This window comes from Theobroma cacao, chromosome 10, assembly GCF_053813885.1.
Source record: "Theobroma cacao isolate CCN51 chromosome 10, ASM5381388v1, whole genome shotgun sequence".
Classification (NCBI taxonomy): Eukaryota; Viridiplantae; Streptophyta; class Magnoliopsida; order Malvales; family Malvaceae; genus Theobroma; species Theobroma cacao.
Window position 1 is genome coordinate 27,172,031 of NC_142648.1, and position 10,742 is coordinate 27,182,772.

The following is a 10,742-nucleotide window of genomic DNA, read 5'->3' on the forward strand; positions in this document are numbered from 1 at the left end:
GCTAATTGCTGTGAAGCATCTCACCAAATAAAAAAATTATTATAGGAGTAAAACTATAAAATTCTAAAAAAAAAGTATATTATAAAATTTTAAAATTTTAAAAAAGATGGAGACTCTACTAACCCTCATTCCCTCCGCCACTAAATAACTTTAGATGGAACGAGATGCATGCTTGTTTCAATCAAGTTCGTAGTTTAGTAGGAACTACATTGGAGAACTATCTTTAGACAGACCGGATGGATGACCTAAATCCAAAGACAAACTACTTTCCAAGACAATTATAATTACCAAGAGGAAAAAAGATTAAGGAAGGTCCAATGAATACTTCCTAGTTCATTTTTATATGTAAAGAAGAATGAGGTTATAAAGACAAAAGTAAAAAAGAAATGTGAAAAGAGTGGGTATATGGCCGAAATTGTAGACAAAACATGATGCATGCCGCGTTGCTTTTCTACTTTGCAGAAAAAGTAGCAAGGAATATTTTTGTAAATGATAGGTAAAAATAATGGATTGCACTTAAAAAATAAAACAAAATAAATACTATTTGAGCTCTATATAATGAAATGCACAAAGCAAATTTACTACTCATTGCAATTAAAACCAACAAATCATCCTTTTTTAAATCTTATAGTTTCATGACCAGCACAAGTATGTTTTTAATGCTCAGGTCCTTTCTATTTCTACTTATTTTTTTTGGGCTTTGCCAATGCATGAGAATTGCAAATGGCTTCAACCCAAGTGCCAGAGAAGCGAAGATCCAATGCATAGACAAGGAGAGACATGCTCTGCTTATGGTCAAGCAAAGTCTCATCGATGATTATGGTCAACTCTCGTCCTGGGGAAATGAAGATGGAAAAAAGGATTGTTGTCTATGGAGAGGTGTCCGATGTAGCAATAGAACACGCCATGTAATCATGATTGATCTCAGGAACCCTTGGACCTTGGATCATAACCCTCTAAGAGGTAACATCAATCCTTCCTTGCTTGATCTACAGCATTTAAGATATTTAGACTTAAGTAACAATCAATTTGAAGGAAGTATGCTCCCGAATTTACATGGCTCACTGAGTAAGTTAAGATACTTAAATCTCTATTATGCTGGATTAAGTTCAACAATACTCAATCAGCTTGGGAATTTGTCAGAATTGCAGTTCCTTGATCTTAGCTACAATGATTACAATATTTCCAACCTTGATTGGCTTCATGGTCTTTCTTCTTTAAGACATCTTAACCTTAGTGGGAACAACCTTACTGATGCTAATGATTGGCCGCAACTACTCAACATGCTTCCTTACCTGGAAGACTTAAAGTTGAGATGGTGTATGCTGCCGAGAATCCTTTCTCCACCTTCCCTCACTAATTCTACATTATCGTCACTTTCCATTGATCTCTCTGAAAACAATCTTACCTCTTCCATGTACCCATTGTTGTTCAATATTACAAGCAATATTGTTTATCTTGAACTTTCATGTAACCTGTTAGGTGGCTCAATTCCAGAGTTTTTCGAGAATATGATCTCTCTTAAATATCTTTATTTAGGGGGAAATAACCTTGAAGGTGATATTCCGAAATTCCTTGGCAACATCTGTACTATTGAAACATTAGACCTTTCGAACAACAACTTCAGTGGATCAATCGTCGCTGGGTTTTTTGGGTGCTTAAAAAATTCATTGCAGATTTTGGACCCAAGATTTTCTTCGTTAAGAGAGCTTGATCTCTCATATAATAGATTAAATGGCTCCTTCTCAGAGAGCTTTAATTTTAAAGAACCTTCCAAGCTTGCTGTCTTGCGGTTGTGGGCAAACCAACTTACAGGAACGTTACCTGATTTCACAACACTTTCTTCCTTGAAATATTTAAGTATTGGTGGTAACCAATTAAACGGGACTATTCCTGAAAGTTTGGGATGCTTATCCGAGCTTGAAAATTTGGATGTTTCTCGGAATTCTTTTGAAGGTGTGATATCTGAAACACTTTTCAAAAATCTCTCCAAATTAAAGTTTCTTGACTTGTCGGATAACCATTTGGTTGTGAATTTCAGCTCCGTTTGGGTTCCCCCTTTTCAGTTACAACAAATTTTTCTATCCTCTTGCACATTGGGGCCTCACTTCCCAAAATGGCTTCAAACTCAAAAAGAATTTCAACATCTTGATATCTCTGGGGCTGGAATTTCGGGTACTATCCCTGATTGGTTTTGGGACTTACCTCCATACTTATTATCTTTAAATCTCTCTCATAACCAAATGACTGGCATGCTACCAGACTTATCATCACTCAAGTTTAAGGAATTTCCTGGATTGGATTTAAGTTTTAACATGTTTGAGGGTCCGTTGCCAGTGCTTCCTTATAACATGACATCAATAATTCTTGCGAAAAATAGGTTTTCAGGATCAGTTTCTTCATTATGTAAGATTGCAGCTGGGACTTTGCACATTCTTGATCTTTCTGATAACCTACTGTGTGGAGTGCTTCCTGATTGCCTTTTTCACTGGCAAAACCTTATTGTTTTGAATTTAGCAAATAACAACTTCTCAAGGGTTATTCCAACAAATGTGGGATCGTTGTTGTCAATTGAAACAATTAATTTGCGCAATAATAGCTTCTCTGGAGACTTACCTTCTTCTTTGAAAAATTGCAATCGGTTGGCATTTTTGGATTTAAGCGTGAATATGCTTTCTGGAAGTATACCGGCCTGGATAGGAGAAAACTTGTTATCTTTGATTTTTTTGAGTCTACAAGCTAATGAGTTTTATGGGAGGATACCTTCCAATTTATGCCAATTAGCAAAGATACGGATTCTGGACCTCTCCCAAAACACTCTCTCTGGAGCAATACCATTGTGCCTTAATAATCTGACTGCCATGGTTCAAAAAGGAGATCCAGATGGTATTATCGAGCATAATTATTGGTATTCAGTGGAAGGAAATAAATCTTTCTGGGGAGACTCCTACGTTGAAAAGGCATGGGTTGGATGGAAAGGAATGAAGTACGAGTATGAAAGAAGTCTTGGACTGTTTAGAATCATTGATTTCGCATGCAACAAATTAAATGGAGAAATTCCAGATGAGATAACAAGACTTTCTGAATTGGTTGTATTGAACTTATCAAGGAACAATTTGATAGGACTTATCCCTAAAAACATTGGTCAATTGAAACAATTACAATCTGTTGATTTGTCATACAATCATTTGTCGGGGCCAATCCCTGACAGCATGGCTGATCTAAATTTTTTGAGTTACTTGAACCTGTCATATAATAACTTATCAGGAAAAGTTCCAACGGGTACTCAACTCCAATCCCTTGAGGCTTCAGCCTTTATGGGTAATCAAGCATTGTACGGGCCTCCAATTACACAACAGTGCCCCAAAAATGACACGTTTCAACCTCAACCACCTGAAGAAGAGAGGGATGAATTCAATAGATGGTTTTATGTTGGAATGGGAATCGGATTCTTCATGGCGTTTTGGGGAGTTTTTGGCACTCTACTGTTGAAGCGTTCTTGGAGGCATGCATATTTTCGACTCTTGGATAACTGGACGGACTCACTGTACGTGACATCCATGCTGTCCAGTGCAAGATTGGTAAGGAAGTTCAAAAGTTAGAGACTACTAAGTTTCTACTAAAGGTCAGCAAACTTAACGTTTTCATAGAAATAAATATATTTATACATGTTTTATTTTCTTCTATTAAAGCACTCAACCAAGCTCATCATGGTGGATAATGTTTAATAAATGGTTTCAATTTCGAACATGTTCAGGCAAAATTCTACTTCATGAATCTGTAGACTAGGTATATACATTGAAGTTAAATTTTTAATTAAAACCATTCTATTTATAAGTTTAATCTGATAGCAAGAATAAGTGAGAACTATCTTGAAATTCATGTTCTCTTATGTGAATTCTGTGTTTCTTCTAACTGTTGATTTCACTTTTTTTTGAGAAATTGTTACAGTATTAATGACTTAGGCACAATTGATTTGACAGGTTAACTATCCTAGTTGTAGCAATATCAGAGTTGTGAACTGTGGATTCAAAAGGATAAAGAACGTGGCACGCAGACAAAGCTCCAGATTGGGATGAAATGCACTGTCTGTTGATGAATAGTCTGCTTTTTCTTCTGTTTTGAGAAAGATGAACAATATGCTTTGAAATTATCTTCTTGTCTATGTATGCGTATCTACTTTTTGATGGACAAATTCTGAAGAAAACTTTGTTCAAAGTTTTCAATTTGTTTGAAGACATTACATGTTCTTCTCTTATTACCTTTATATAGTGATGTATTTTCAATCCTTTTGAGAGAAATATATAATCTTTCTTTACAAAATCACTTTATAATTAGATATTGATTATTACAATAAGAGATATCATCAATCTTAAAATTTTTTTTAATACATATAAAAAAGTTTGAGGAGAGTGAATTCGGATAGTGGACCTTGTCCTTCTTAAGGTAATAACTAGCGGATAATCAAGATTTATTCGTGACTTACTTAATCCCATCTTGCTATAATACAATTATTCTTTTTAATATCATAAGTTATATAATTTGTTTATGCTACAGAAACATAAATTAGGACTATGGCAAAATGAATGTCGATGTATGCTTATAATCTTGCTAATCTATTGACTCTGCAGACTTTGTTTAATAGTTATGACATTGCCTGTTCATATAATGATGGAAGAATTTGATCAGAGATTGGCATTCCCTGTTCTTAGGCTTCCCAGATGAAATATAGGAAAGTTACGAATATGCCCAAAAAAAAAATCAAAATCCTAATAAGTGGCTCATACCACCTAAACATGGAGGATATTACCTTCCAAGGCATTTGTAGATAATAATAACCATTTCAAATGTGGAAAAGAAATTATTGGTTGTTGAAAGGATATAAGTAAAAACTGAAGTGTTTTCTTCTTTTAACTTATATGATTTTTAATTCTCAAAAAAAATTTATATGATTTTAAAATTTATTTAAGTGATTATAGTATATTGTTTTCTATAAAGGAAATTTTATTTTAGAGATAAAATTATTTGAAATTCTTTAGAGACAATTTCGCAATTTCCCAACAAACATAAATCAGGACCATGGCAAAATGAATGTCTGTGTATGCTTATAATATTGCTTATCTATTGATTGTGCAAACTTTGTTTGATATTTAATGCATTGCCTGTCTGATCAGAGATTGACATTCCCTGTTCTTTGGCATCCCAGATGAAATATAGGAAAGTTATGATTATACCCAAAAGGGTAAACTAGTTGTGTATGCAGTTGGTGGTGGGTCGAGTCCAGTTTGAGCAATGATGGTATCACTTTTCTCCCAACTTTTTTGGCTTTTGTAACACAAAGATCCTAAAACTTGATTCCCTCATCATAAAATGATAAGAAATTTTCTAGGACCAAGATGATTGCAGTTGAGAAAAGGGTTGCAATTTCTTTTATAAAGGCATCCTATTAGCAACATAGAAATCAATATTGGTAGGCAATGCAGGAGAGGACAGGAAGTACTCTTCCCAGTTTAAGCCATAGCCATATGAGGACAAAATGCTCTTCAGATCATTCAGGATAAATGCCAGTCAAGTCAGATCATTGCTGTCATATGTTCTGATAAATGAGAGCAGAGAGATTGAACTTGGGCAGGGCATGATGAGAGATCAGATTTTAGTCCTGGGTGACCTGTTCAGCATGAGAGGGTACAGTGTTTGATGTGTATCCCCATCATCTCGGCAGCTATTGAAGGTAAATTTATAACACAAAAATCCAGAGATGCCATGGATACCAACCATACAGCAACAGAAGTATTTGTTTAGCCTTACTTTCTTGGATTTTGATGTACTGAATCATAGTTGGTTTGCATCAAATGCTTATAATTAGGAAAATCATTTGCTCAGAATCAGCATCTCCAGCAACTAAGAGAATTAAAATGAAGGCACTTTTGTAGGATACAATTGTGCATATATGACCATCTTCCTATTCATGTATTTTTATTCTTGTAGTCGATTTCACTCGATTTCAAGATTTATTATAGCTTTTAATGATTCAAATAAATTGATTTACAAGTTTTATTGTCATAGCTATGTAGCAACATCAGAATTGTGGACTGTGGCTTTAGAAAAGGATAAAGAACATGGCAGATGTAGGTCTCTGGATTATGATTAGTGATGAGCTAGGTTCGTTGCTTTTTGATGCATAATACTATGTTTTGGAAAATTTTATATCTTCTGGTCGATGTATGCCTTATTATGAGTTGCTAAGGGACTAATTTGCAAATTAGGTCTGCTTTATTGATGATTATGGGAGAAGAAAATAAAATTACGGGGACTTAAATATGTTTACAAAGAAAGAGTATAAATTTTTTTTGAAATCATAAATGAAGCTCCTAATTCATGCTCCAAAACAAAAGTCATAAGTTCTAATAAAACCAATGTTTAAGTTACATTGACCCACCATTGTTAAAATACAAAAAAAGTTCAAAGATAATAAAAGTACTAAAGTTCGCCCTAAATTGACAGCTAGTTCTTTACAATGACAATTCCTAATATTGTCTATTGTAATTGCTCTGAATTGAGCCACAAAGCAAAGGCTTCACATAAGTTTTCTGCAAGTTATCAAGAGCAGAGCATACACACTCTTCCCACTGCATGAGGATTCAGAATTTAGAAAACGCCCTTATTTTGCTGCAGGATTGATGAAGTGCCACATTCTGAACGTGTGACTTGTCTTGCACATTCTGAACAGAATACTGGGCGGCCTTATCATCGAGTTGATCAGCTCCCAAATTCTGATTTTTTGATTTTTTGAACACAAATTTCCTAAAGGTGGACTTCGGCAATTGACGGACATGGTCCATGGAGCAAGATTGACTTGGAAATGCTTGAAAGGCTGTCACAATTCTGTAAATTTAGCTGAAAGATCTTTTTAAACATTAAGGGATGGTGAAACATCTTTTGTTTAGACGTTTCAATCAACAATTATACGTCAAATCAGTAATTAAAAGGATTGCAAAGAAGTTGGACTTTTGAACTACCCTATTAAATTTTAAGAACAAAACAGTGAACATCTTTGACAAATCAATAATCCAGTTCTCACGCTCTGTTAGACTAAGATCGTGAATTAAAATCCTCTCTTGACTTGATGTCAACATGGAAAATGATAGATAAGATTAATGGATTGTCCTTAAATTGGGTTAGAATTGAGATTTTCCTTCAGGTCCTAATTTCAATTGATGTCTTGTTTCTTGTCTTAAGTTGACTAATATACGAGAGTAAAATACATAAACCCCCTTAAATAAATATACTTTAACTTTAATATTCGGAATAGAAATTGAAATGCTTAATTATATATTACTAGATTAATGAGACTCTAAAACTAGATTAAAAGCGATTCAGTTTATAAGCTTAATCTGATAATGATCATAAGGAGAACTAAGAAGGGGTTTGTAATCTTAATTTCTGACATAAGCAGATGGTTCCTCTGGATGCCGTTTTTGTTCTAGCTGTTGATTTCACAAGTTTTGAAATTGATTACAGCTTTAATGATTCAAAGACAATTGATATATCTGGAATGAATATATGCCTGCTGGAAGGTATACTGAGGGTTTTTTACACTTGAATAAATTTGGTTCATAATTTCAGGGTTTTGTGATTTTAGTCATTTTTAACTCAAATATCCTAAGAATGGACATTGGCTGTAAGTAAGAGAAATGGTCCATTGAGCAAGAACTGACTTGGAATAGCTTGAAATGCTGATCAAGTCCTTGAATAAACTTTCATTTTCAGATCTTGGTTGAGAAGATCAAGAAAGAGCATAAGCATTCAATTCATCACAAAGATTATCTTGGCTGAAATAAAGAGATTATTTTGGTTTGATATTCCAAATGAATTTAGGTGAATGAATTTCTTCTTATTAAACAGTACGTAGAACTTTTTCAACTACCATATTGACTTTCAAGTAGTAAGTTAGCGTTGTGAAACACTCAACAGCTGGAGCTCACTTTAATGGATTGCACAAGGAAAGGATTCATCATTCTCTCATCTTACAATTTCATGATACGAAATTTAGTTAATATTGAAAAATTGAATTAATCTAGATTTTCTTTAACATCAATTTCTAAGATTTGAAAATACAAAACAGTTTTGTCAAGAATGATTCAAGTAATAATCAAAATGAAAATGATTGTCACAAGTTGACAAGAGAATGTTATATTTTCCACACATTTTTCTCATTTGACTCATTCTCAATTTAAATTTAGACTATAGACTTTGACATTTCAAAACTTCAATAATAGAATCTATAGTCTACTGTAACAATAATTTTAATAATATCTTAATGCTAGTTACAACAATAGATACATGCACTCTTTTAAAGCTACAATATTTAATTTTATAAAGCTGCATTCAGATCTTCTTTTCTTCAAATTTGTACTTATCATGATATAATATTTTCTTTTAATTTTAATATTCACCTATTAAATGACACAAAATTTTAAGAATAAGATATCTTATTTTTTACAAGTTTTACCCCTAAAGTGACATTAAAGTTGAGGTATCTAGCTTTTCAAAAAATAAAAAAGGGAGGTATCAATCTAAAGTTAGTAAATTTTATTGGAAAATAAATTGAAAAGGTATGTTTCATTTTAAGAAAGTGAACATTATTTTAAAAATAATTCAAAAATAATAAGATTAACATTTAATTTAATTTTACATAAAAAATAATAATTCAATAAAGTTAGATGAAGTAATAATTAACCGAATGCATGCGGGTGAAACATCTATTGTTTAGATATATTTCAATCAATAATTATACATCAAATCAATAATTAGAAGGAATGCAAAGAGGTTAAACTTCCGAACTACCACATTAAATTTTAAGAAAAAAATTATATACATGATTGACAAATTTATAACCTAGTTCTCACACTCCATTTACATAAGATTGTGAATTAAAATCTCCTCTTTACTTGATGCCAAATTGGAAAATGATGGTTAAGGCTCATGGATTGCACAAAGATAGATATTATTTCAAATCTAAAATCATTCGTATTAGCAGATTTTATTTAAAATAATTCAATTCAAACACGAAGAATTTTGAATGGACTAAGATAGTGCTTATTGGACAAAGAAAGTATAGAAAAACAATTCAATGAAAAAAGAAAGATAATTGGAGGAAGCACCTCCATCTACTTGTAATCGTCACAATGAGTCTCTAATCGTTTTCCTTTGAAGTATTTGTCATTAGTTTTTATGAGAAAAGTCATGATGTGACGAATTGTGCAAAGTTTGTTTTATCCTTTTAAAGTCATGATATTGGCCTTAACATTCCTTCACTTTATTCTTCCATCCAACTTCATCATTTTCAACTGCAAGAAAATAATTAAGATAGATGGAATTTTACAATTCTAGAATGACAAATGACCCAAGATTTTTTTTTTGGCCATTTAAATAATTAAGATAGATGGAATTTTGCAATACTAGAATGAAATATAAATCTGATTCGGAGGTTATATAAGTCAGACTTTTGAGCTATCCTAATAAATTTTAGGAGAAAAATAGTGAACATCTTTGGCAAATCAATAACCCACTTCGCATGTTCCGTTAGACTAAGATGGTGAATTGAAATCCCCTCTTAACTTGATGTTGACACGGAAAATGATAAGTAAGACTAATGGATTGCCCTTAAATTGTGTTAGAATTGAGATTTTCCTTGAAGCCTTAATTCCTCTAGTTAGAATTTTACTTGATGTCTTGTTTCTTGTCTCAAGTTGACTAATGTATGAGAGTCAAATACATAAACCCCTTAAATATACTTTAAATTTGATTTTCAGAATAGAAATTGAAATGCTTAATTATATATTACTAACTTAAGGAGACTCCAAAACTAGATTAAAAACCATTCAGTTTATAAGATTAATTTTTTGTTGATAATTTCTGGGCTTTGTGCTTTAAGTGATGACAAATATTAAGTTTTGAATGTTTACAACAACTTACAGAATTGCTCTGTTCTCAAATGATTATAAGCAAGGGGCTGAATCAAGTTCTGCTGTTAGTGGTGTCACTTTTTTTTATTATTATTTTTGGTAATTCTTAGGTTAGGAAATACGGCTTTCTCATCACAAACAGAGAGAGATTATCTTGGTTGAAATCAGGAAGATTATCATAGTAAAATAAGGTGGAACAGAGAGATTAATGAATTTAGGTGAATGAATTTCTTATTATTAAACAGTAGGTAGAACTTTTTCAACTACAATATTGACTTTTAATTAGAACTCTCTTTAATGGAAAGCACTAGGCAAATTTACCACATGCATTAATTTGGTTACTAAGGAGAGGAATCATCATTCTCGCGTCTTGCAGTTTCATAATATTAAACATGGTTATTATTAAGAAATTTAATTAATTTAGAATTTTTTATTTACTTCAATTTCTAAAATTTATAAAATCAAAATGATTGTGTCAAAAATGACTCAAGTAGTTATCAAAATGAAATAATTATCACAAATAGACAAGAAAATGTTATATTTTCCACATATTTTTCTCATTTGACCCATTCTCAATCTGAATTTGGATTTTAGACTTTGGCATTTCACAACTTCAACAATAAAGTCTACAATTTAATACTATAGCAATAATTTTAATAATATCTAAATGTTTGTACTCTTCTAAAGCTATAATAATAAGTTTATGAAGTTGCAAAGCTGCAATCCGATCTTCACTTCTTTCAAATTTGTACTCATCATGATATAATATCTTCT

General features: G+C 32.3%; 1 protein-coding gene across 1 annotated transcript; it reads left to right on the plus strand.

The window, feature by feature from the left end:
* Nucleotides 1-710: 710 nt before the first annotated feature.
* Nucleotides 711-4,231, plus strand: LOC108663575 (receptor-like protein EIX2). Its single transcript, XM_018128731.2, has 2 exons — nucleotides 711-3,625; nucleotides 3,984-4,231. Exon 1 carries the CDS (start codon nucleotides 711-713, stop codon nucleotides 3,600-3,602), a length of 2,892 nt encoding a protein of 963 aa, XP_017984220.2. The 3' UTR covers nucleotides 3,603-3,625; nucleotides 3,984-4,231.
* Nucleotides 4,232-10,742: the final 6,511 nt, after the last annotated feature.

What these genes read in the sequence shown, in the direction of transcription:
- LOC108663575 (XM_018128731.2), top strand. Translation starts at nt 711, where the DNA reads ATGAGAATTGCAAATGGCTTCAACCCAAGTGCCAGAGAAGCGAAGATC.